General features: G+C 45.2%; 1 protein-coding gene and 1 long non-coding RNA gene across 4 annotated transcripts; one reads left to right on the top strand and one right to left on the bottom strand.

The window, feature by feature from the left end:
- Positions 1–959: 959 nt before the first annotated feature.
- On the bottom strand, positions 960–24,858 carry hs3st1l2 (heparan sulfate (glucosamine) 3-O-sulfotransferase 1-like 2). Of its 2 annotated transcripts, XM_078953370.1 has the most exons (4): positions 12,649–12,818; positions 12,439–12,507; positions 5,251–5,574; positions 960–3,874 (listed from the first exon to the last, which is right to left on the bottom strand). In XM_078953370.1, exons 3-4 carry the CDS (start codon positions 5,491–5,493, stop codon positions 3,209–3,211), a joined length of 909 nt encoding a protein of 302 aa, XP_078809496.1. In that variant the 5' UTR covers positions 5,494–5,574; positions 12,439–12,507; positions 12,649–12,818; the 3' UTR covers positions 960–3,208. The 2 variants fall into 2 exon arrangements, with proteins under 2 accessions (XP_078809496.1, XP_023813912.1); XM_023958144.2 differs by lacking the exons at positions 12,439–12,507; positions 12,649–12,818 and adding an exon at positions 24,596–24,858.
- LOC105358315 (uncharacterized) lies at positions 12,549–13,938 on the top strand. Of its 2 annotated transcripts, XR_013658226.1 has the most exons (4): positions 12,549–12,677; positions 12,909–12,979; positions 13,058–13,121; positions 13,523–13,938. It is a non-coding gene; the product is annotated as an uncharacterized LOC105358315 (long non-coding RNA). The 2 variants fall into 2 exon arrangements; XR_002873814.2 differs by lacking the exon at positions 12,549–12,677 and having other exon boundaries at positions 12,852–12,979.
- Positions 24,859–27,250: the final 2,392 nt, after the last annotated feature.

Genomic DNA, 27,250 nt, shown 5'->3' with positions numbered 1-27,250 from the left:
CTATCAATTCATGACTTCTATATATACGTATTTTTTTTTTGTTTGTCTTAGTTTTTGTTTTGATTTCTTGAAAGAAACCAATTTTCTTGTTTATTTTTTCACCTTCATTTTTTCCATTTTCTGTGAAATGTTTTGTCTTTTCCTTTGCAGCTTTTCAGATTAAAAGCTTTTCCGTTATGGTGGTTTTTGGCAGCTGTGGTTCAGTTTGTTCCCCGTTCTCAGCCTGCTGAGGGCCGTGGTTTGGGGTTCTACGTATCTACCTCATAATTTATATTTTGTTGTTGTTGAATGGTTAGGCCTTTGTGGTTTCTGTTGGTTTGTGCTGCACTTCAGTCCAACTGCAGGATTATTCCACATTCAGAAGTGTGCATTGTAACATCTGCAGAACTAAAAATGTCTCCAATAAGACATGAACTTCTTTGTTTCTGCTATTCTCTTCTGTTAGCAACATGTCGAACAGATGTGTGGCTGTGTGCATTTCCGTGGTAACACACATGGAAGAGCTGGAAAACCAAAAGTTCTCTTTTTCAGATCTGAAGCTGTTGGCCTGAAGGAAAAAATGCTGCTGCGTTCGAGAACCGCAGGGATTTCATGACTTTCTCTAAATGACATGAGGAGCACAAGACTGTCCGGGAGAGGTCTCACCTGTCAACTGTACCTCAATCCAAGATCGATTTAACTCTAAAAGATCTTTTAAATATTTTAGGTCAAGTCAACTAAAACCTTTTCTCAGACAGAAAGATTTTAACAATCAATCAATCAATCAATCAATCAATCAATCAATCAATCAATCAATCAATCGTTACAGCCATGTTCATGAGCAACCAACACATAAAGGAGAACTCAGTCATGCTGAGACTGAAAAAAACAATTCTTAATTTCTTCTTTTATGATTTCCAAATTAAATATTGGTGACGTTTTCCCCCACAAAATCTTTAAAATATTTTCTTGAGTGAAGATTATTTTATATTTTGTAAAACTTTATTTACAGGATTTTTCTTACAACTTCCAGAAAATTTATTCAACTGTTTGCTTTCACAGTTTTTCACTTCTCCTTCACTGAGGTGTAAATAAAAACGTTCATCTTTCCCCATCGTTACCTTGAACTTTATTGTCTGACTGTCACATTTTATTGGTGTTACATGTATGAATTGAATCTATCTCGTGAAATAAAACAAATATTTCTTAGTAAAACAACTGTTTTCGACTTTACTTTCATCGACTTTGGCCAGTTTTTCAATCTACTCTTTAACGTTTAATGTTTCATTTTAACCCTAAAAAACTCTAAAAACAATTTTCTTCTGGGGTTTTAAAGTTAATCAGACTGTTTTGTTGGGTTGCAGCAATTAGGCCAAAAAAAGCAGAACAAAAAAACCGAATGTATTGTTAAATTAAATCTAACTGTAGATTTCTGACTGTTCTTCAGATGAACTTCCTGTCTGATCCCAGCATTTTGCTTTTAAAAGAGTTTCTTTCATCAACTTAGGACGAAGGTTTTCCTCCTTAAAGTAGTTCCTGAGTTTCAGGTGAATCAAAGCTGCAGATGAAGCCATAAAAAGCAGCTGATTAATAGTGGCAGGGGGGGGGGTTGACCACGCCATGAGGCTCTCTGAGGGAAGGCGTGAAAGGCGGCGCCGCCTCACATCTTCAAAGAGCAGAATCGGCCGTCTGCTCCCACATGTCCTGCGTTCATCAGAGGGAAGAGCGGCGAGGCGAGCGGCGGTCAGCTTTCAGATCTCATTGCAGCTCTGAGATGATCCTGAAGGTCCTACAGGCACTTCAAACCCGTCTGCTCTGCACTCCTGAGATCCCTGCTCTTCACTGCTTTTGTCTTGTTTTTTAGTTAAAGATCTTTAGAGGAAAGTTTATGAAGCTCTCCTCCTCCACCAGCCTTCAATCCTGACTAATATTTCTCCTTCCCTCCCTCTGGTTCAGCAGCAGCAAGTTCTTTTCATAAACGTTCAGATGTTTGTGACGCGGAAAAGCTTTTCACGAGCAGGAGAGGCCCAAAAGAGTCGGAAATCACCAGGAGGACTCATCCAGGAGGCTCTGAGAGAATCCGGAGGCCTGCAGGCCTCACTGGACTCAGTCCAGGTCAAAGGTCATGATCCAACCGTCAGAAGGAGCCTTCTGGACAAACGTGCATCCATGGATAGTTGAAGGAGAAAGACACTGCTGAGCAGACACGGAGGCGGGGGCATGATAGTGAGGGACTGGTTTTTGGCTTTTAGATGGAAGAAAACTGTGAATTCTGACCTCTGCTGGACAATCCTGCTTATCTCAAAAGGTCAGGCAGGTTTTTTTTATCATCACTAAATCCTCATAAAAACAGTTTTTGTGTTTTTATCATTTTGTTTGTTTTTCTGAATCCTTGGAGGAGACGAAAAAGCCAAAACGTTGATGCTGAATCAGATTCAGCTTTTTGGTGGATCACCTGTTTTTGAGGTTTCAAATATAATCTGAATGTCTGGACTGGTGTCTCCTCAGAGTTCTGCTGGAGGTTCTGGTCTGGAGGTTCTGGTCTGGAGGTTCTGGTCTGGAGGTTCTGGTCTGGAGGTTCTGGTCTGGAGGTTCTGGTTCGTGTTCCACAGCTGAAGACCTGGACAGATGTTTGTTGGCTGAAGACTCCGAGCATCAGAAGTGGTTCTGACAGCATGAAGGCAACATTTGCGGTGAACGGCATTTTCCTGGGCCCCTCCTGTGGGGTGGGGGGTGGGAGGGGGGGCGTCTGGGTGCTTTCAAGTCTTTGAACTGTCGGATCTGAGCGTGAAGCCCCTCCGCTGACCTCCAGGTGCGTTCGTCTGAGCGTGATCCCTCCACAGGAGAGAGGCAGCGCTGGCACGGATCACGGCGCCTTTGATCCTCGGCGTGATGAAGACGTGGGCCGGACGCTGACAGGGAGCCCCTCCCCGTCTTTGTTTCTGTGCCCGTCAGCTGAATCTCCTCAGAGCTGCACAACTCCAGAGCTTTTATTTTCGACGCCTCGTTGGCATTCAGAGATTTAAAAAAAACTCTGATGAAATAAGAAAAAGGGTAAAAACTGAAAACTACACAAACACACAAACAAGCTCTTCCTGTCTTTTTACAATGATTGACTTTTTCTGCTTTTAGTGCAAGAACGGAGGTCAGAGGTCACGTCTGCAGGTCTGTGTTTGTCCAGGACCTCTCTGCCTCTGCAGGGTCCGGAGGGCCTCACAGAGTTCCCGGATCAGCACCAGGAAAAGGACCGGCCCACCATCTCAAAGAACAGCTTGTTGGGCTTCCTGAAGAAGCGGCAGAGCTGCTTCAGGGCGGGAGCGCTGAGCGGCGCGTGCGGCCGGCCTTTGGACTCGTCCAGGCACTTGTCGTGTCCGGCAGACAGGAGGCAGTAGAAGCCCTTGGTGTCGTTGAAGTAGAAGTTGCTGGGGCTTATCCTGGGGGGCAGGTCCAGGAACGTCTCGGCCTTCCTCAGCTCAGGGAACGGATCCCGAATGAGGGCATCGCCGTCGACCACGTGGATCTGATCCCTGGGAAAGACCTCCAGCCAGCGGGCCAGGTGCTGGTGGTATAAGCTCCTCTGCAGCGCCTTGTAGGCCGGGTTGATGCGGCCTCCGTGGAGCAGCAGCGCCTCCAGAGGCGGGTAGGACTTGTGCTGCGTCAGCCGGTTGTGGAGGACCTGGGTGTAGTCCGACACCAGCCTCTCTGCCGGGTCGCGGACGATGAGCAGCAGGCGGACGGCCGGGTTCGTGTCCCAAACCCGCGCAGGAACCGGAGGAGACGCAAAATACCCGGGGGTCTTCTCCAGGGTCAGCTGACCGGGGAGGGTGAAGGGCATCTGGGCTCGGTACCAGTCCAGACCGCGGCGGTAGTGCTCCTCCACGTTGAAGAAGTGTACCTTTCAAAGACAGAAAGGGAAAAGGATCTCTTCAGAGGCCGTCTTTGTGAAACCCTTCAACCCGAAAATGATGAGGAACTCATGTTGGATTATTAAAGTATCTATCTATCTATCTATCTATCTATCTATCTATCTATCTATCTATCTATCTATCTATCTATCTATCTATCTATCTATCTATCTATCTATCTATCTATCTATCTATCTATCTATCTATCTATCTATCTATCTATCTATCTATCTATCTATCTATCCGTCCGTCCGTCCGTCCGTCCGTCCGTCCGTCCGTCCGTCCGTCCGTCCGTCCGTCCGTCCATCTGCCCATTTATACTGCATCTGTCCGTCTATCTATCTATCTATCTATCTATCTATCTATCTATCTATCTATCTATCTATCTATCTATCTATCTATCTATCTGTCTGTCTGTCTGTCTGTCTGTCTGTCCGTCCGTCCGTCCGTCCGTCCGTCCGTCCGTCCGTCCGTCCGTCCGTCCGTCCGTCCATCTGCCCATTTATACTGCATCTGTCCGTCTATCTATCTATCTATCTATCTATCTATCTATCTATCTATCTATCTATCTATCTATCTATCTATCTATCTATCTATCTATCTATCTATCTATCTATCTATCTATCTATCTATCTATCTATCTATCTATCTATCTATCTATCTATCTATCTATCTATCTATCTATCTATCTATCTATCTATCTATCTATCTATCTGCCTGTCTGTCTGTCTGTCTGTCTGTCTGCCTGTCTTTCATCAGAGTGGGTCTCACAGGGTTGTGTTGGTTTTGGTTGCTTGGTTTTCTGTTTCTGATGTGTGGTTTTGTGGTTGAACTCACAGGAAGTGACATGTGCGAGTTTGTTCATCGAAAGTGGAATATAGAAAGAATGGACGTTAGACTTTGGCTTATTTCTGGTTTCATTGGAGGACATGAACAAGTCAAAGGTCAGCACAAAACGCTGCCTTGCTGAGGGTTAAGGCAGCAGTTATTTACACCTGACAACTTATGTCCAGGGATGACAGTCCTGCTTACAAGCATGGTCCCTTTCTGATTTTAAGTTGAACTGGCTGTTGCCGGGACAACACAATTTACTTTAATGTATTATTTGAAGAAGTAGCTCCGACATGTGGAAGGACCCATGAAGATCAGCTCAGGTCTTTGTTTGTCTGCTTTTTGGTTATCGTGTTGCACCAACATATTTACATTTAGATCGTCCAATGAAAACCTCTATTGCTAAATGAACACGTTGGATTTGGGGGTAAATTCTTCCCGTCACTTCATGTTCACTCAACAAGTGATTGTTTTTCTTCTCCTCCGCCTCAGATGAAGATCAGGGCAGGAGGCAGAGTGATGGCTCCTGTCTTACCTCGGCCTTTGCCACCTCCACATGTGGGTGCAGGTTCAGCATCTCCAGCAGCGCCCTGGTGCCGCCCTTCCGTGCTCCGATGATGATGGCTCCAGGGAGGCGCTGCTGGGTGGCGTTGTGGGAGGAGGAGGAGGACTCCAGAGGGGAGCCGAAGCTCCTGGAGCTCAGGTCCCTCAAGCACACGGAGAGCTGAGCCTGCAGCAGCAGGAGCAGCAGCAAGGCGAGCAGCAGCGTCCACAGCATGGCGCCGCCCACACGTGTGCGTCGGGCGCACGCCCCTCTAGGCAGCAGGAGGCCTCAGGCAGGAGACCAGCCGATGACAACCTGAGGGGAATGACAAAAGAGAAGGAGGTCACGGTCCCTTCAGCGCCCCCTAGAGTCACCATGAAGAACAATGACAAAGTTCTGTTTTCAGGTAGAAATCTGGAGCTAAAGTCAAACATAACTTTAATTTTTTAAACTGTTTTATTTACTTTTTTCACTGAAACAAGTCAAAAACAAACTTTCATAACTTATTTTAACTTTAGTTTTTTTTTCAACATTTTTTATTCTTATTTTTATTTGAGTGCGATGTTTGTGAGATTATTGTTTCTGTTCCACATCATCATCATCATCATCATCATCATCATCATCAGCAGCTGAATTTTTGAAAAAGTGAACGACCCTACAAAAAAACGATGACATCACAGCAAGAGAAACCTTCAAAAATTGAATGGTGCCAAAATCTCTTTTGGGGCTCAAAAAAAAGAAAAACAACGTTAAATATCTAAACGAATTTGGAACTTATTATTGGATGGCAACACGCCCTACGGCCAAGTGGGAAATTTGGAGATTTTCCCATAAAATAGAAAAAAACTAAACGTTTGTTTGAATGATCCTCATGAAATGTCACACACACGCCACCAGGTTAAGTCTTCAAACAGAGTCAAAGTTTTGTTGACCTTTGACCTCAGGAAGAGACTCAAAAATTCCCTTTGGTTCCTTCTGCATCCTCCTAGGGATGTCGATCTGTCACCTCCTAACTCTTCTTATCTTTGTTTTAAACCTCCATGTGATGAAAACTACATGGGGGGGGGGGGGGGTGTCTGCCCCTCCCAGATTACTGTAGTGTCTTTTCATCTGCAGCCTCTCTTCTTGGGATGGACGGATGACCCTCCTCTGATCCCTCGCCTCACGCTTTGCAGGCTTGGCAGCAGAAAGCGACGACGTCCAGAAGAAGCTGAAATATTAATGCCAGGCAGAAAATCAAAGGAGTTCAGGAGGTTCTGGGTGACGTGGAGGAGCCGGATCTGCACGCTCCGAGTGTAGTGATGATCCAGCAAATCACGGAGGAGGGAGGGGAACGGCTGGAGGTGAACTTCTTAGGATCACTGTCCCCCCAACAGTGAGGGGCAGTAGAAGGAAAAGCTCCTCAAAGTTTGGCATCCTTCCACGACTGACCTCCACGCAGGCGGAGCTTCATGATGAAGGTGATCTAACTGTCAGGGCAGGAATCTTCTGATGAAGAAAGCTGCAGGAGGACTTTCCAGACCCTTCAAGGGCGGTGTTGAACCTTCAGATCTGAGCACCGGTTCTGTTTGGGGGGTGGATCGGCGCTCTGGCTCCACTGAGAAACACTGGAAAGGACACCTGAAGCTCAGCGGACTTCTGGACGTTTCACGTCTTTCTATGATGGACCGCGGTCCTGTTTGATCAAGTCTGAGCTTCCCATTTAAAAATCTCCCCACAGTTTGTTCTTTTTTAAAGATTCTTCTAACAAAACAAAAAAAGAAAAGGATGAAGATGAAGGAGAGGTGGTCACATGACCCTCTGCTCACTGACCTCCCCATAACAGAGGACTGAAGGTCACCGCGGAGCCTGAAGGTTTCAGTGGGGAGCATGCAGTAAAACAAAAAGCACAAGTCCGTGTTGAGTTTTCATGGGAAGAAGGGAACGCATCGTCATCAGATGCTCCAACGCGGACTGGCAGCAACCAGGAAGCATGTTCTTACAGCTTTGAAGAGTCCTTGAACCAGAATCCTGGATCCGCTCAGACGTTCCCCTGTGGATCAAAAGCTATCGTCCAACGTTCCTCCAGCTGTCTGATGTCCCATCAGGATCTCTCACGGCTCCAGCTCAAGATTGGATTTGGCAAACCTTCACATATTTGTGCACAAACCCGCCTTAATGCCCCTCCTTTGCTTTCAGAATCACCTCTGTGTGTCTGGCTGTGTGTCAGCGGGCCGCCAGCCGCTCATCACAGCCAGGTCTGACTTCCAGCACAGATGGAAGGCGTCTATGTCGGAGCTCCAGCTGCTGGCAGAGCCGCCATCATCAACAGGGGAGAGCGTCCTGTTCATGTGGACCCACAGGAAGTCCAGTCCAAGGGTTTGAACCCATGCAGATTCTGCTCAGGTTCTCCCGAGTGCCAGAAAAGGAGGGAAAGTGAGGCACAGAATCCTGCCGGATAAAAATGACTTTTTGTTCTCGCTTTTTCCTTTATGTTGATTTATATTTTAGCGTTTAGTTAATTTGATTAGTTTTGAAAATCAGGTCAACGAATCACCTGTCGCAAAAACATTAAAAAACAACGTTTTAGAAATCAAATTTTTTTTTAATGAAACAAAACAAAAAGGAAGTATTTTGGATTTTAAAATAAAATGTTAAAAAATGAAACAAAATAAGAAATCAGAACAGGTAGATTTTATGGGATGTCTGACTGGATGATGATTTTTGGTGAGCGCTTCTGGCCACGCCCACTGCAAACGTTCAGCGATCAATCAATCATCTCGTTACCGCGGTTCATGTTAAACATCCCTCTTCTTCAAGACAGATGTCTTCATCCAATCAGCGATATCCCATAATAATTTTACCACTTTCTTATTGTTTCGTATTTGAACATTTCATTTGGATTTCTGGATTTTACTTTTGTTATTATTTTAAGGTTTAGTTTCTGGAACTGTTTTTTAACTTGTCCTGTCCAACAGCTGGGCAGACAGATGAGGACTGAAGGCCTCTTGTGTTGGACATATTTTACTTTAACAACAGGGGTTATTGATCTACTGACACACCACAGGTATGTCTGAATAAACCCCTTTTGGAATCCAGGCCAAACTTTATTAATTTCAATCATATTTGAAACTCTTTTGTGTTGGACCGGACGGAAAAGGAAAGAAGGGAAGAAGAGAGAGGGATGTTAGAAAAGGGGGGGTAGGAAGGTGATTATAGAGGGGGGGGGGGGGGGGGGTAAAACCATGAAGCAGCATAAAGCAACAAATTTCTGGATGGTTATACTCATTACATTCATGTTCAGTTGTAATACAAGTCTGTAAGGGTGGTATAATATTAATATTCATTATAATAATCATTTCTGTTTTTGTGATTTTATTGATCCTCCATCCAACAGATGAATCTTACAAACATATCGATAATAATGAGATTACTGTCTGATAACAGACTAAAACAACCGTGAAACATTTCCTCACAGAAATCCGCAACATTTCCAAACTATCGTCTCTGTTCTCTGGAGGACGACTCGTGTTTCTGCGTCACGCGCTCCTTCATTTAAGGACAGATTTTTTTCCTGGAATAGAAAATTCTTTCAGTTAAAGAAAACCGGCTTCGCCCCGCGTGTCCCGCCGTGCGCGTCCCGCCGCGCATGCGCACCGCTCATTGAGCCTGAATGAAACAAGGGTCGTCCCGCCTGCGCTCCTCGTGCCTCACATTAATTATCTGTGAAAGGCAGATGCCTCCATCTGCATTTTGGGACAGTCCCTGGTGTCTGCATGCCTGTGTCTTTGTCTGAAGGTACGGGGGGATTATCCTGCACAGGGAGGGGGGCATGGAGGCTGCGTTAGCTTTGCCTCTGCGGGGGGGCAGATGTATGTACCACAGCAAGAAGATTGTCTGGTGGTGGGGGGTCACCACGGCGATGCGCTGAGGACTGCCAAACCCGCCAAATCTGCAGGCCTGTGGAGGTCTGATAAAAGCCGCTCCATCCTTCACCGCCTCCTCTGCCCCCACCCACCTGCCCGGTCTGAACCCCTCCCTCTCTGACAGAAGCCGCAGCAGAAACTCCTGACAGCTCACCTGTTGGAGTTCCCTTTGAAAACGGAATTCCATTTTTTCTGACGACTGCAAACCATCAGCTGCAGAAACCTGCATCTCCACGGCAACAGAAGAGACGCAATGATGAGAATTTTCTCTCTGCGTTCAAAAAGTACAAAACCATTTGACCTTTGACCTTTTAATTAGGATAAATATTTTATGAATTTCACTTTAGAAAACCACAGATTCACATCTTGACTGTCACTAAAACATCCTCAAGTTAAGCAAAGAACACAACTTTTTTATCATTTCAGGAATCTAACCAGCATCCGTCACCAACTGAGATTCTGCCGGTGTAGGTACCACAACCATGCGGCCTGCAACAACCGTTCGGGGTCTTTTGGGGTCCTGGGACTACTGCTGATGTCACATGATGTGATTGTCTGTCCGTTGGTCTGATGACGTGTCAGACAGTGATTGGTCTGTAAATGACCATAGAAGAAGATATTGTGCGGTTCGTTGTAAACAAGCAGAGCTCTGACATGGAGCGAGATGATCTTCTAAACGTGCTTTTATTATTGTAAATGGTAAATGGCGTATACTTATAGAGCGCCTTTCTTCCTACAAGGACAAAGTGCTTTACAGTCACACACACATTCACCCAGTCACACACAGTCACACACATTCACACTCTGGTGCCTGCCTACCACCAGAGGCAAGGTGGGGGTCAGTGTCTTGCCCAAGGACACTTCGACTCATGGGCGTGCAAGGCGGGAATCGAACCTGCAATCTTACGATCATGGGTCGACCGCCCTACCGCTGCACCACGGCCGCCCCTTGCAATTGTAATTATTAAGTGCATTGCAGCTGAACGGACTGCAGTCAGAACCCTCCTCTGGACCGCACACTGTAACAAAGCAGCGTCCCCGCCTGCAAACACGAAGCTACGAGACTGCAGCTGCTCAGAGACACGGTTCTCTGTGGAGCAGCAGGTTCATTCTAACAGCCACAGATCTTTACTGAGTGGGTTGTGGATAAATCTCTATAAACACACAGACACAACTTATGAGGGAAAAGAACTTTAGGTTACAAAAGAAAACGTGAAATGAAAATATGTAGAGCCCGAGCAGATGCGGACGCTATGTAGTTTGTCCAAGTGGGGCCACCGTAGTGTGACGTTATCCTCAGTGGAGAGTTTTCCTCTTCTTCTATCGTAAGCTGTAGAAAACATTTACACATTTTAAGTGTTGTGCTGTGAAAACTTTCTACTAATTTGTAAATATTGTTTAATGTTAATAATGTTTTGCAGCAATTTTAAATATAGGAATTGCATTTATTAATTCATTTGAAAAGATGTTTCCACCTGTGATGCTCTCAGGTGTGGACCCCCACCGGTCGTGCAGGTGGAGGGGGGGGGACACCAATCAAACCAAACAATGTTCAGTCATTTCTGTCCAAACCAGCAGGAAATCCTGAAGGAAACAGTTGTTCCTGCATAAACAGACCTCAAACCTCTTTGTTTGATCAAACTCCAGCTTCTCCTGCTGCTCCTCCATAGTTTTTCTGTTTTTCAGACACAAAACGTTGAATTTCTTTTGCAGCTTTGAAGTGAATCTGCTGCTGAAACAACTGAACTGGTTTGATTTCATTTAGCTGGCTGTGTCTTCCAGACTCTCACCTTCATCGCCTCTTTTTTTCACATCGTCATCATCATCAGCCCCCCCACTGCTTTTCAAATTAGGCTCTTAAGAAAGCACCCCCCCCCCATCCGTGAAGCTCCAAGGAGCAGACACCCGCCACGCTTTCACTCTCTCATCAACTTATTCATTCACACATGCATAACACGCAGATGCCCCCCCACACGCACACACACACCCACCTGACCCCCCCCCCCCCCCCCGCTCTTCTCGACGCTCCCAGATCTGGGTCAGGCTTATCACATGCTGTACTTGTCCTCCTCTTTTTTTTTTTTTGGGGGGGGGGGGGGGGTTCAGAGATGATATGGGGGTGCACAAGGGGTGTTGGGGGGCAGGAAATGCACGTTTTCAAAGGCATCTGGGGGGGGAGGAGCACGTCTGAGGGGGCGCCGCTGACTTGGATTTACTCTGATGAGGAAACGTGGAGGCTGTGTGTCCGGAACCTGCAGCTGCAACACACCTGTGTGTGTGCGGGTCAAACCTCCTGGCTCCGCCCACAGCGTGACATTTGCGTTCTTTCAGGGGGGGCGGGCAGAGAAAGAGATGCTTTGTTTCCGTTTCTGTCACAGATTTAAAGCTGGAACTTTGTTAATTCGTCTCAGAAATCTTCCTCCGCCGAGTGGAGAAGTTCATCAGCTCCTCTGATGGAGCTGCAGAGAAAACACACACAGCCTCTCTGCCCCCCCTCCTGACCCCCCCACGCACACGCTCAGTTGTGGTCGCCCCGACAGCTTGGCCTGACTGTGAGGAGCCTAACCTGTCAGGGTGGATTTAACCCAACTGTCCCGCACGGGGGGGGGGGGGGGGGTGTCTTGAATGTCTGCTATTTAAAAAGGGAAAGGGGGGGTGTGTACGTGTTGACAAGCTTGGGGGTACCAGACTAGTGGTTCCCCGTGAGCTCCGACACAAATGCGAGTCTGGAAAGGGGGCGAGCTGACAGATGGGGGTGGGCAAATTGTGTATGGTCCATATCATCACGGGCCACTGAGCCCCCCCACCATATTACTGAACTGTTTTAGCTTTTTTGGGGGGGGGGGGCACAGCACAAGCAGAAGGACAGCAGAGCAGAAGAGGAGGAGAGCAGATGGTGTTTACAGGACGAAGAGCGAAAGGAGGAGATCAGATGAAGAACCTCGACGAGGAGCCCCGCTGGCAGCTCACCATGGCAACCGCTGTTTACATGCCCCTCACCTGGGCAGGACACCTCAGGGACTGGGAGGAAAGATGTGTGCAGGGATGGAAAAGAGATGAGGGGGGGGTGCAGATGATGTCACAGTTGGTGGGGAGTTACAGCCAAACGGCGCCATGCGGCGACAGTAATAAACCGAGCCGGCTGCTGTAGAGGTTTGTTGTCCAAAAACCCCGCCGGCGTCACGCGGTTCCGTCTGAACCGACGGCTCCTGTTTCAGACCCAACTAATGTCTCAATCTGCAGCTCGGTCCCTGAGAGCCTCCATGCTGATTACCTGGATCAGGTGTGTTCAGCCAATCAGAGCAGGAAACCACCCGTTCAGCAGGAGGAAGAGCAGAGGGAGCTGGAAAAACAGACAGTCAACAAATAGTTTTGTTGTCTTTGCTTATGCCTCCTCTGCATCCTCAGGGGAGCTCAGGTGTGTCTCACATTCCCCTTGAGGCTCGCACGGCCTCCTCAACAACATCATGAAAACGGAACGTACCATTGTGGCAGGTGTACGGTGAAGTTTGGGTAAGGAAAACGCTCAACGCACTCATGACGTACAGGTGATGCTGTCGTACGGCGTCCTCACGCCACACTCCACACTCCACAAGGTGCGAGTACCAGCTCCTAACTGACTGCACATGTAACACGGTTGCCAACTCAGGCCATTGTATTTTTTCCTTTTTTTTTTCCTTTCCTTCCTCACCTGTTACGTGTGTACGACGTGCCTTGGGTCATGTGACCCGACTACCCAATCAGTAAACTTTATAAGCCGCTACCCCGGAAGCTATCACATTCCATGACAGGAGAGCTGGATTGAGACGCTACGGGTATGTTTAGTTTCGGTTTCACTTTTTAACGTCGTTCGGTTATGTTCTAATCTTTGGATATGATCAATTGATTTGTAGGAGCCAACTGCCAGTATAACACGCCGCGAATAAGCAGCATATTTGGTGCACTTAGTCGCAATCGGTGAGTTTATACTCCTTTTAGTTGTTTGTTGGTTAGCATTTGCCTCCCTCAATGAATGAGGTGAACTGATTAGCAGCTGCTATCGATGCCAAAGTTCTGTTTTGTTTTTTGTTAACATAACCACACTGATTATTAATCAGCGTGGGGGCTCTTTTGTTATTGTTTTTCTTTATTTTTCTTTGGTGTATCATGCAATTAAATGCACTTTAGAGTGAAATTCATGAATTGACGTATGATGATGAACTGTATTATGAATTGTAAGATGTTGGTACTTTAAAATGAGATTCATTTACCAAACTGCAATACAATTATGGTTCTATTGATATTTTGGTATTTAACTTGGAGTTTGTGTGTACACACAGTTTAATGTTAGAACCCTATGGGTCATGTTCTTTATCCAGGCCATAGGGATTGATGGCGAGCTAAGCCCGAACCTGATCAAGCGCTGGAGCTCTCTGAAGGAATCACCTCCTCCCTGTCGTTCAGCCCAGGCTGGTAGGAGGCTCCTGTAGCCTAATGACTCATTTAATCAATGCAACTGCATTTCGTCCTACAACCCAGAGACACAAAGACTTTCAATCACTTCCCATCACTGAACACTAACCTCCGGATTCAACTATTTCTGTCTGGGTTGCATGGACAATACATGAGCTGATGATATTGAGTCGGATACGACGGATCACTCACTGAACCGTCCATCTGTACATAATCTTTGTAAAGGATATCCTGGAATAATTTGAAATATTCTTTTGTAATATTGGTGTATGGTGTATGTTTATGTGTGTGTCAAAAAATACATGGTACCATTCATAGCAAACCTACAGTCTCCAGTCTCTGCCTCCTCTCTCCCTGAGCCGTCCCTGTTCTTCTGACTCTAGTCCACGATAGATATGCTACACACACACACGCACGGGGTGTGCACGTGATACACAAGTGCACACACTAAACAATTATGTAGACAGGAGCGGGAAAAGCGGTACAACACGCCTGCGTCTCACCTGCTTCCCTCTTACTTTATGCTGTAGAAGTGTTCACTACGACCCGTCGCCCTCAGCGTGCCCATTTTTTAGGGGAAAAGATGCATTTTTTCATTATTAAGGCGCCGAAATGCAGCGCCGTTTCAGTACCAGAACCATTTTAAAGGCACCGGATTGGATCCAGACAGTCCCCACCCCCTGGCAAGCAGTCTACCACCGTCATACTTCGTACGTATCCACCTTCTGCGACTGAGGCTCTATGGGTCCGTTACGGTTCTGGTTCTGCTGTCAGGCTGCCTCTGGTTCCCTTGACTAAATCATGAGGATCTATCAAACATGAACAGAAACCAGGGTGACACACTAAGTTCTGCCAAAACACAAGACAACTGATTTCTTACATTGATTTATTACTGTTTTTGATGTGGACATTATAAATACATGAAACAGTCCACAAGCATTTCTTAGCAAGGTAACCCTTAATACTGGACGTGACGCCAACATTACTGTGCAAATTAATAGTCTTGCACCTCCTTACATTAGAGGCAAAAATAGGTCAAAGGTCAGCAGTTTGAACTGTGAGGATGAAGGAGGTCCATGTCTGATCCAAAGATGTCTGGTCTGCATCAGAACTGCAAACCAGCCCTGATCAAACATCAGAAGAACCAGCGTGTCCATGAAGGAACGACGAAAAAGTCCAACCGCTGGACAAAGAGGCAGCAAACTAAAACACAAGACCGGAGAAGCAAATCAACGGACCAAAGACTGCAGAGCATTGAACTCATGAGACCAGAAGAAAAACCAAATCTGTTGAGGCTTCACTGTCGTCTTCTCTTCCTCCTTCTGAACCTCATTCATTCCAGATTCATGCTCTTTTCTTTCATGTCTGGTTCTAAATGACTCTCAATACACTTTTGCTAGTTCAAAGTGGTAGTTTCAGATGTCAGCTGCAGCTTGGAGGTCAACATAGACTGAAACCGCAGCTTCGTCTCTGTGTTTAATGAGAAGCACAGCAAAGTAAATGACCGCCTCATTCTGAGCCAGACGCCGGGCTCTGCGAGGTTCTGACAAAACGAGCTTCTTGGAAACCCGGTTCACCAGAAAGACCAGCGTGGAGCAGCAGGTGGGTGTGAGGGAGGACGTTCAGGACCCTGAGACATGGACTAAACGCTGATGCTGCACCAGGAGGACTATGGAAGCACTTCTAGTGTTGACTTTTAGTTTAAATTCTGCTACAGAAATGCTTCCATGGAGGACGAGCTTCTGTCCTGAAACTTTGAGTCGTTTCTGAGAAGCAAAGACGATTATAGACGTTCAGGGCAAACGAGAGTTTGAAGACAAAGCGATGCAGAGGGAGTCTGCAGGCCGTAAATGGGGAGGCAGTCCTGCTCCGGCTGAAGCAGGAAATGTTTTTGGCAGGCGGGGGGGACGGGTGCAAATGCATGCGCATGAATTTTCACCTCCACAGACAAATTGTGCTCAAATCGCTGCGTCTGCGGCGTTTTCTCTGAGCTCCTCCGGTGGCGCCTCCTTTCCTTCTCGCTATGAGTCCCACAGATTGGGCTCTCTGAGCCCCTCCCATTAATACATGCTGACACACTTGGATGCATCAACCCCCCCAAAGAAAAAAACCCTGCAATACACACTTCCAGCAGGAGAGTCGCACACACCAGAGGACATGAGGCGCCCAGCAGGAGCTCTGGATTGACCAAACACTTTATGACTCTTAAATGGTTTGTTATTTTCCCTACTTAAACCCCCCCCCCCCCACACACACACACACCCACCCACCCCCTCGACAAGCGAACATCGCTCATCCCTGTCGCTGAGCAACAGACAGACGAGGACACAGTCCTGGGGGGGGACTGTACCACTGGAAACTAATGAGAGCCATCACCATCCGGGCACAAACTCATGTTTTTGCAGCCCAGAATTGAACCCCCCACCACCCGACCAACCCCCCCAGCTGTCTGTGAAGGTCACTGCACAAATGTGAAGAGCTGCAGTTTGTCTCTCCGTCCTTCATGACTTTGCTTTGACTTCTGTTTTGATGCATTGATTGCAGCGGCCCTGCAGAACATTTGATGCACTGAAGTGCAGCCGATGGATTTTCTGACAGCGGGACACTGAAGCCTGAAAGGGTTTCGCTCCGATTCGTCCAACAGAAAGTTGGAACAGAATCTGAGGATCGGGGTTGAAGACCAGCAATCACAATCATGTCCTCCACTCAATCATTTTTGGGGTACCACAGGGCTCCGTACTGGCATCCTTACTTTTGCTTTCATTCAAAAATCAGAGCACACAAAGTTTGACTTTAGATCTTAACCCCGGAGAAGCCCACAACAATTTTCTTTTGGGTTTATAAACTTGATTTGAGCTTTTTTTTGGTTTTGTTTAGCAGCAATGAACAGCAGGCAAGAAATACAATTAAAAAGTAGAAAAATATAAAAAATTTGACCTCAATTATTTTTCTTAGCAAACATTTTTTCACATCTGTAGCCACAAAACTCTTCACACATCCTGATAATCCAGAAGAGTTTGGATGAAGGAGAAATAATCCATGAACTCTGTCAGATCCTCGTGTGTCTGGATTTGAAATGATTCAAATCCATCGGGTCCATTTTCATGGTCTTGTCTCGCTCTGAGGGAGAGCTGGGTGAGAAAATGGGAATGTAGTTTTTGAGTCTGCCATGTTTCTTCTGTCCTCTTCGACGCTCTTTCTCTGCTTAACCCTTGTGCTATCTTAGATGACCCCCCCCCCTTCCATTGGCGTGTTCTCCCTACCATGACAAAGGTGGATAAAGGTGGAAAGATTTCATGTAATCCATGGACACCAGTGAAGATCACAAATCATTGAAGAAAAAAGGTTCAGAGCACTGTCTAGTGGGTCTAGATGACCCAACTGTCTAGTGGGTCTAGATCAGTGTTTTTCAACCAGTGTGCCGCGGCACACTGCCGTGGGAGATGGTCAAGTGTGCCGTGGGAAATTGTCCTCATTAACTGATCTAAAAACATTTCCCATCTCCAGTATTGTTCATCCAAACAGTCATCCAGTGTTCATCCAAACAGGCCCTGATAAAACACTGAGTAGTTAGGAATATAAAAGATGTAAAATACATTTTCTTTGCGTTTATTTTATTTTATTAAAGACATTTTGATAAGAATGACGGTACAGTACTGCGAATCAGCTACACCTTCGGCTGTATTTTGGAAAAGTCCCGTCCCTTTAACTGTCTCCACCAATCATTCTTGGGGAGCTTAATCACATGTCAGCAGTCTGACCAATCAGAAGTGGTTAAAGTCTTCACTTCCTTGTCCCGATTTAGCTCGTAAAGTCGCTCAGTTCTAACAAAAATGCCAGCTAAAGCTCGTCTTTAGCGGTGTAGCTTTCCACAGAATCCGGTATCAGACCGTGGAACAAGTGAACAAAACAATGAAGCTCCGAAAACCGATCTCCAGCCGTTTTATGCACTACATCTCCCATGATGCATTGGGTCATGAGATTGACAGCACACAAGGAGATCTGTTGTTAAACGTCTTGAAACAACGAACACACATCAATCTGTTTTTAAATCTTCTAACTTAACTTTTATTGCATTTTTTAGAAAAAAAAAACAGCTGCAGTTTCCAGCTTTTTCTGACACAATTATCTCAAAAATGCACGTGAGATTGTGGAGGGACTGTAGATCAATACAGACTTTGAGTTTCTCTTTTTCTTTTTTTTTGGATGCTGGTGTGCCGCGGGATTTTTTTTAAGGTTAAAGTGTGCCGTGGCTCAGAAAAGGTTGAAAAACACTGATCTAGATGACCCAACGTTAAAGTGCCTAGGATAGCACAAGGGTTACACAGGAGTCTTCCTCCCCACCGTCGCCTCATGCGTGCTCAGAAACGCACATTTCATTCACATTTCAAGCATCACAAACAAAAAACTGTGGAAAAAGTTTGGTTCACTTTGGTAAAACTATTTAAAAAGATCAACATCTTTGGTCTGAACTGGAAAAAACTGGATTGCAATAATCTGAGAAGGATCTTTGGTTTGCTTTGATCAGTGAACCATTTCAATGAGCTTTGGGATTTTCCGTGTGTTGCTGTGGTTTGGTGAGATGGAGGAGTTATGGTCTGTAAGTCTTTCCGCTGTTCTTCTCCTTCTGACTCGTTTGAGTTCGCATCAGCATTCCTCGCAGCCGAAGCGGCGGGTCAGAGGGCCGATCCTCCTTCAGGCTGCCATCTTTGGCTTGTTGACAGACAGTTCATCCTGCTGATGTGCCCTGGAGCAAGGAACTGCCTGGCCCGCAGAGACTGCTCTGTGCATGACCCCTGAGTCTCGCTGGCGTGGAGGAGGACAGGCAGAGAAAAGACACGCCCACCGACCAATGAGGCTCTGAAAGACACGGCAGAGGTGGCGTGTGCGGAGCGTGCCGCCAATCCGGTCTGACGACCTCAGAGTTCGCATTCATTTCTGTGCTCAGCAGATAAAACCATCACGTCAACAGAGCTGCTCTGAAGCGGTGGCCTTTCATTCACAGCCAACATCTTGTTTTGCATCTTTCTTTTCCAGCGGACAGAAAAACAAAAGCGAGCCCTTCTGCTTCCTCTCCGCCGCCGTTCATCTATGGAAGCATCTCTTTAGCATAACTATAAATAAAAGTCACTGCCAGAAATGCTTTTTCGTGTTCATAATGAAGCTGCATTCGTGCACTCCATGCATTGTAAGTGAGATAAACACAGACACTGCTCCATGTAGCGATCAGGCTTAAAACATTAGCTGGTAGCTCCTCCCACACACGACCCAGTGCGTTCACGGAGCTCCAGTACATAGGAGCTTAGCGGAACTCCAACAGCACCCAGACTAAACTAAAACCCACCAAACTGCCCCTAAAACCGCCCAAATGATGGCTACCCGCCCAGTGCCAATCTAGAACCAAAACCGCCCAATCTGGCAACACTGTTTGCCGGTCGGGCTAACAGCGCAGTAGAAGGGTGAGCACTGACCTCATCGCCCCGCCTCCCTCCTGAATGTGCTGACTGGATTTGAATTATGCAACAAATAATTCCATTTTATTTTATGCGTAAAATAAAAAAGCATTTTGAAGGATTGATTTTTAATTTTATTTTTGAGTCATTTGACACAGTTCCATAATGAAAATGAAAACATTTCTGTTCATCCATTTTAATTGTCAAATTAGATATTTCTAATTGAATTTTGCTACACATTTACTAGAGAACTTTTTTAAAATAATGAAATGTCAAATTCCATTTTACTGATACTTGACATGATACTTCAGGATTCTGAATTCTGTCTGATAACAGTTATGAACCGGATAATAATCAATCATGTAATCAAATGGTTGCAGTAGAACAGGTAGGATTTTTTAGCAATCTTTAATTTTATGTCTAATTATCCTACGTTTTGTTGCTTAACATAGAATTACGTGAATTACTGCTGATTGTAATGTTTTTTGTGTGTCCTTCTTATTTGATTGCTTCAAAAAATCAAATTTTCTTTATTATTTTAATTAAGTCACAGAATGAGGAGTGTTTTTTTTATGCTACAGAAACGCTTCCATATTCACCAGAGTCAGAGATCAAACCAAAACCCGGCCCGCTGCAGGCGTGTGGTCTCACTGGCATCCTCCATCCGTCCGTCTGCCACCAGGACGTCCCGTGGCTGAAGGTCAGGGATGTGCGGCCGTTTACCGAGCGCCACGTCTGGCTTCTGCAGGAGGATCTTCCCGCTGAGCTGCAGTCGCTGTGAACCTTCACCCGGACGGAGGGGGCCGCCAGGTTGATGAGATCCCACCACACGGCTCAGCAAATCCAGCTAACATTGACCCCTGTGGAGCCCCCCCCCCCCCCCCCCCCCCCCCAGGCTCTTTGAAGCCTAACTGGGAAATAATGCCAATAATGCAGCACAAGCCTCCTGAGCCGTTCAGTCTCAGCTTTTATAGATTGTTTCTGGTGCCGAAGGTTTTCCAAAAACAATGAAAATAGTTTTATCGAATCAGTTATTATTCATCTGGAGAATTTTAACAAAAAGTCATAAACATATGAAACCAGTAACAAATAACAAATATAATATTTTTGACTATAATTTTTGAAGAACTGTAAGAAAACAAAAAAAAACCTTTTTCTCTTTTTTATGTTTAGCATCTAAAAATAAAGATTCACTCAAATTTTTGGTTTCAATTGGTTTAAAAAATAAAATAACGTGTAAAAATAATAAAAATAAAGGAGATGTGTCATATTTTCTTAAAGAAAGACAACTGATCTCATCTTAACGGTCCTTTTTCATTCATTAGACATGGTGGTGGGAGTGTTATGGTTTGTCTGTCAAACCCACAGGGTCAAGTTTGCTGCTGTTTTTTTTAATTGCCTGTAATTAATTCCTGCTGCCAAAAATCAACAACGAACTGAAGATTTCACATATTTACTTTAAAAGCCCAGAAGAAAATTGTCTTAAAAGTAGATGAAATAAGTAGATTACATTATTTTTCTTTTTTAATTTTGTTTGTATGATAAAAGAACTATAAAGTTCCGCTCTGATCATCTTCATCTTTTTTCAAAGCGTCACCATTCGTCTTTTCATTATAATCATGTCATTTTTAGCCAAAATTAAGAAACCTATATCATTTTATAGGACATCCTGTCTGCAGGATTTAGTTAGAAATACACCTCTAAGTTCTGGGCGGGACCATTGGCAGGGAGCAACCCCGCCCCCTTTCCCCTCCTCTTTGCAAAGAAAGCGATGCAGGAAGTTTGTGTCCCGCCCAGTGTTAAAAAAATAACTAAAAACATAATTTTCACTGGAGCGGGTCTTTAAAGGCCCTTTTCCAATTCTGAAACATGGGGGTGGGAGTGTCACGATTTGTCTTAACCCTGGAGAACCCATGGGGTCAAATTGTTTTTTATTTTCTTGTTCTTCTTTTCTGGCTGTGGGTAATTGCTGCTGCCATGTGTTAATGTTAAATCAACTTTCAGGTTTAATCGTTCTTGGGTTCCTTAACTTCACTTTTAGCCTCAGAAACCTTCAAATCGGACGCAATAAGAAGATTCAAGTATTTCTGTAAAATTTGGTTTGTAGGACAAATTCAAGCGGCAGCTCTTTTTCTATCACGTGACCTTAAACGCAGGCCTGTGGTTGGTTCCCTGAAAGTCCTGTCGGATCAGATCTCACTGTGGATCAGAATCGGTATCAAACAGATCTGGTAGAAAACCTGGAGGAGCCAATCATGACCGTGGAAGTGGGTGTGGCCTCAACGGGCTGAGTGGATTTAGACCCGAGGATCCTCCATATAACCACAGGAGCGTCTGCTGCAGCCTCACAGACCAAATGGGGGGGGGGGGGGGGGGTCATAGGTCACACACAGTCATCATACACACCCGGGTGGGGTGGGGTGGGGGTGCTAATTATCGGAGACGTGCCTCAGATTTACAGCTCAGATGTGTTTGGATGAGGTCCTCTGGAGTCCAGAAGGTTTGTCTGAGCGACATTTTCTCTACACAAAAAAGCCAGGCATCATTCAGGGGACGCTGCCCCAGCTAATGCCCCAGCTAATGCCCCAGGTAATACCCCACATGCCCAAAGAGGTGGCAGAGACCCCCCTCACATGGACGTATGCCCTGCTGCCTCCCAACCCGAACTCTGTCGGTGGACTTCTCTATAGACTCTGATCTGCTGAACGTTCCTCAGTTTGTTTCCCATCATCCTCCCCGCTTTCTGCTTTTACGCCCCCCCCAATACAGGCCGGCCCCGTCCCTGTGGGAGTCAGCTTTCAGAGGAATCAGCACTGAGGACGGGATTAGCAGTTAAGATCCTGACTTCATAATCTGCATCAGTTTTGTCTCTGTTGGGAAAAGTGACGCCAGCAGAACCCGTTAAAAACGGGCCGGCAGAACCATCCAGCGGTTCTCAGACGGAGCGTTTATAGCTGCTGCTGCTGCGTTTTATCGGCGCTGCTTTATGGTCTAATTACTTTTTAACTGATTTGCCTGTTTAGCGTCTTTGGTTCTAATTGGTTTGGAGGTTTGTGATCCTCTTTTATTTGGCTCTTTGTGAGCCGCTTTAACTTTTCTGGGACGTAAAATAACTCAAGTTTAAAACTGATATGAGTCATAAAGGTGCTGGGGGGTGGGGGGCGCTCAGCAAACTCAACCATTGTGGTCACATCAGTGTTTTACTCTGGAGACAGTTTAAAATTCTGTTCTAGTTTCTATCAGACATTAGATTTTACAAAAGTTTTACTTTGTAAAACCCAGAGAAGCAACAGAATAATTTTATTTTGGGTTTATAAACTTGTTTTGACCTTTTTTGGGTTTTGTTTATTTTAGCAGCAATGAACAGCAGCCAAAAAATAAAATAGTAAAGTAGAAAAAAAAGATATAAGGAAAAAATAAAGTAAAATTTGACCTAAATATGACCGAAATCTGACATTAAGTTGACCTAAATTTAACCTAAATTTGACCTAAATCTGACATAAAAATGACCTAAATTTAAACCAATTTCTTAAATAAAGTTCTACTGGGTTAAAAGAAAGCCATAACAGTGAAAAGGAACATTTTCCACCATCTTTTCCTTTTTTCACATTATGTAAGAAATAACGTCAGACGAGGTGTCCACCATCAGAAATGAACACCGGAGTTTGAACTTTCATGAAGTCCATTGATTTCTGATGAAGAGCATCATCCTGCTCATCGTCACTCACAAACGCTATTCTGCAGACAGAAAAACACAAACTGTTTCACGTTTAATAAGTTTCACCTTTGTCCAGACTTACTGAGTTCTCAGTTAAATCCCTGTGTTCTGTTTATTTAATGATCATTATTTGGTTTTGTCATCTGGGTTGTTTCTGAATTCCCTCTCCACCTCCTGACCCCTAAAGGTCAACATCCGGATTTTAACAGAATTTGGACATACGGTAACTTTTCCCTATTTTCCTCTGTGTATCTTCTCTTGTGTTTAATTGGCCCAACTTCCTGTTTTATTTTGAAGGCTTTTCAGTTTCGCTTGACTTCCTGTGATGGAGTTGCACTGTCTTTGCCCTCTCTGGTGTTCCTGTTCTTCATCTCATTCTCTTCCTTATCAGTCGTTAAATGATCCACGTCTTTAATCTGTCTCTTTAATCTTGTAATCTGGTCCAAACCACGTCTTCCTCCACGTCGGCTCCGGCCGGACTAACCTGGCCTGTCTCTGCTGTGTGAACTGCAGTCGTGACATCTGCACATTTTTGTGCGTTTGGGGCCTAAAGAAGGAAAAATCGTGTTTGTGCGACTCCATCAGCTGACTGCACAATGAAACCCTCATGTCTCTGCTCAGTCTGCTGGATTATTAGAAAACTCTGACTTTTCCCTCTATTAGATTTATTCCTTCCTAAAGGGGAACTGCAACCAGCTGCTAGGAATCATGGGAGCAAACAAAGCCAATAAAGGAGGTTTAGTTGTTTATTTTGGGAACGTTAACAGCTCTTTGCTCTCAGAGCGACAATAAAACCAGTGAATTCCCCCTTTTTACTGTCATGTCAGGATGGCTTTACGGCTCGGGTTTAATCGCTCTGGAACCGCCACAGGTAAAGATGCGTTTTACCGCCATGGCGGCTTTATCGCTGCGTTTATTCATCCGAGCTTTGGTTTGTCCGTTTTTTCAGGGGGTTTCCTGACTGCTGTTCATGAAGCTTCGTGCCGATAAACAGATGAAATCCTGTATTTGTGTTTTACCCAGAAGCCTCATAAAAACTCTCTAAACTCACATTTCTTCCAAGTGACTTCCTGGTTGAAGCTCAGTGACACATAGTGGTTTACCATTACCCTCCCGTGTGTCACCGATTGCTCACAGTTTTTTTTTGGACACACAAAGCACTCCCCCTTCCTTTAACGCACACGCACAAAGCAGACAATAAGTGACAATAAGTCCATTCATCCCTGAGCTTTCGCTCTCCTTGGAGCGTACTCCTCTGCTCTCCCTGTTCTCTGACCCGATCTGCTCTCATTTCTCTCCCCACAGTCTGCTTTGTTTTTCCTGGAGCCACTTTACCAATGAGCCCGGTGGGAGAAGCTGGTGCCGCGTCCTCCTTTCAGCCAATCACGCCGTCCGGTGCGTTCAGGGTGACGGCAGAAACACCTGCGCGTTTGCTCCGACTGCCTCCTGTTTCCTCACCTGGAGCATCCTCTGAAACCTGAGCTGATGGTTGCCCGTCTGCGCACAGAGCGCCACCACCAAATGCAACGCCGTCACCTCAGACTCAGAAAGACAAACTCTTCCCCTCCTGACTTTACGGTTTCACTTCCTTCATCACTAATTCAGTTGACTATTTTTATGTTTTTGGGAGATTTTTAACAACTTTCTTCATCCTGCAAGCAGAAAACCCAACAGGATGGAGTCTCTTTTGAACTCCATGATACCAGATTCAAACCCCCGGATGGATGGAGGTGTTTCTGCAGGACTTCTGCTCCGTGCAGCGGTTTCTGCTCTCAGAGTGGAGGTGAAAGGAGGAGGAGTGGTCCTACCTGCTCCTTCCAGACGTCCCGTCTTCCCTGACCTCCTCTTCTTCCTCTGGCCGGTTGTGCCTCACTGAGCGTGTGCGTGTGCGCTGAGGTGTGCACGAGCCGCCAGCACAGCCTCTTTGTGCTGCCGTCCTCCAGCAGAGTGTTGATCCGACTGACGGAGCCACTGAGCAGAGAGGGTGTGTTTGTGTGTCTGGGTGTGTGTTTGTGTGCGACAGAGATGACTTCACACACACACACATCTCTACCAGCAGGGAACCCCCCCCACACACACACCCACCCCACTTCTCTTCTTCTTCTTCCAGGTCCGTTCTTTCATCTGATCTCATGATGGAGCCAAAGCGCTTCTCCTCCTTAGCTCCTGTTTCACTCAATCCTCCTGCTTCATTTATATATTTTTATTCATTTATTTATTCTTTGTCTGATTTTGCGTGGAGAACCCCCCCACCCCCCCACCTCCCCAGCTTCATTAATAAGTTACATGGAGCTGGTTCAACACAAACAAAGCAGGCAAATATCTGGGATGAGCTTCTCCCTTGTCAGCATTTCCGCACCCATCATATTAACAAAACAATTCTCTGTCTCTTGTTGTCGTTCCACCTGTTCAAACCCATCCAGCCCCCCCCCCCCCCCCCCAAAAAAAAGAAAAACAGGAAGGAAATCCTGCAAGTTTTCTACCTAAAACACGTTTATAGGTCAGAAAGGATGAAAAAACTCCATTTGCACCGACCGCCGTCACCATAACCTTCAGGAGACCCCCCCCCCCCCCCTCTGTTTTGTCTAAGCCCATCACAGCCAAAACAGAATGAAGCCTTATCCTGCTAATCTGCTCTAGATCCACATTAAACTGCTCCCCAGGAGGCAGAGCGGCGAAGGGGGGGGTCCAGTGGGCCGGCATGAAGCGCGACCGCCTCAAGTGTTTGCTCCTTTTCTTTCAGCTCGGCGCTCCGACACTTTTCCCTTTAGAGCCAACAATGGGAATGAGGTCAGACTTCCAGCTTTAATTCCAGGACGGATTCATTCACATCTGGGGGCGGGGGGGGGGGGGGGGGGGGGGGGGGGGGGGTTGGTGGTGGGGTGGTGGGACTCATTTAAAGGCCCCCCCCCAAGGCTAACCAAGTGCTGCAACTCCCACAGTTCTGTAAATGTGGATCCAGTCGACCCCGTTTCCGGCTTCAAATATTCAATATTCTTCCATGCAACCCCCCCCCCAACTATTTAGTCCAGCAAATGCTGCCATGATTACATTTTTATGTCAGCATAACAGGACAAACATTCATATTTATGGATGTGCCAGTAGTTGGAGGTTTCCTTCATTATCTGCAGCTCTCCAGGCTCAGTCAGACATTTGGGGGGAAGAATAAAGACGCCCCCCCCAGCCCCCCACCACCAGTCACTTCCACTGGAAGAAAATTAGCCTCACTCTTCCTGTAAACTGGCAGCTTGGATCGGTCTGGAAAGGCGGTAGTGAATAAGTAAAAACTACAGTTTTGATTATTATTGTTTATTGTTTGTGTTTTCTCGTTTCGATTATTATTGTTTATTGGCTCATCTCTGGCTCGTCTCTGCTCTGTACCTGACCGAGTACCTCGTCTCTGCTCCTGCTCCTACACCTGGCTGTGGTTCCTGTCTCCGGCTCGACTCGCGCCTTTGACTGTCCCCACAACCACGGCTGGATGAAGCTCGTCTGCTGGACTTTTATATATGTAGTTGTAGATTTAGATAAGTTAATTCTTCTCTAAGATTTCTGGTAAATCGCCTGTCCGTCCTGGGGGAGGATCCCTCCTTCATGTGGGCACCCCTGAGGTTTCTTCGTTTTTTCCGGAATCCGTTTTTTTGGGGAGTTTTTCCTTACCGCGAAGGGGGGTCTAAGGGCAGGGATGCCAGTATAGCTTAGTCAGTTTGTTAGTTCATTTTAGTATTTTTCTATTGAACTCTTTGTATTCGTGATCCTTTTGATTTCATGTTTTACTTCGAAGCCCATCGAGACGACTGTTGTTGTGATTTTGGGCTATACAAATAAAATTGAATTGAATTGAATTGAATTATTGTTTGTTTTCTAGGTTTGATTATTATTGTTTATTGTTTGTGTTTTCTAGTTTTGATTATTATTGTTTATTGTTTGTGTTTTCTAGTTTTGATTATTATTGTTTATTGTTTGTGTTTTCTAGTTTTGATTATTATTGTTTATTGTTTGTGTTTTCTAATTTTGATTCTTATTGTTTATTGTTTGTGTTTTCTAGTTTTGATTATTATTGTTTATTGTTTGTGTTTTCTAGTTTTGATTATTATTGTTTATTGTTTGTGTTTTCTAGTTTTGATTATTATTGTTTATTGTTTGTGTTTTCTAGTTTTGATTATTATTGTTTATTGTTTGTGTTTTCTAGTTTTGATTATTATTGTTTATTGTTTGTGTTTTCTAGTTTTGATTATTATTGTTTATTGTTTGTGTTTTCTAGTTTTGATTATTATTTTTTATTGTTTGTGTTTTCTAGTTTTGATTATTATTTTTTATTGTTTGTGTTTTCTAGGTTTGATTATTATTGTTTATTGTTTGTGTTTTCTAGTTTTGATTATTATTGTTTATTGTTTGTGTTTTCTAGTTTTGATTATTATTGTTTATTGTTTGTGTTTTCTAGTTTTGATTATTATTGTTTA

This window comes from Oryzias latipes, chromosome 9 (genome assembly GCF_053564925.1).
Source record: "Oryzias latipes strain Hd-rR chromosome 9, Olatipes_Hd-rR_3.1".
NCBI lineage: Eukaryota > Metazoa > Chordata > Actinopteri > Beloniformes > Adrianichthyidae > Oryzias > Oryzias latipes.
The sequence above is the reverse complement of the archived record's forward strand: the minus strand, read 5'-3'. Positions and strand labels throughout refer to the sequence as shown.

Excerpts from the sequence above, each read along its gene's own strand:
- hs3st1l2 (XM_023958144.2), bottom strand. The coding sequence starts at position 5,493 with ATGCTGTGGACGCTGCTGCTCGCCTTGCTGCTGCTCCTGCTGCTGCAG. Across the intron at positions 3,875-5,250 it reads TGGAGGTGGCAAAGGCCGAG|GTACACTTCTTCAACGTGGA; the intron begins GTAAGACAGGAG and ends TGTCTTTGAAAG.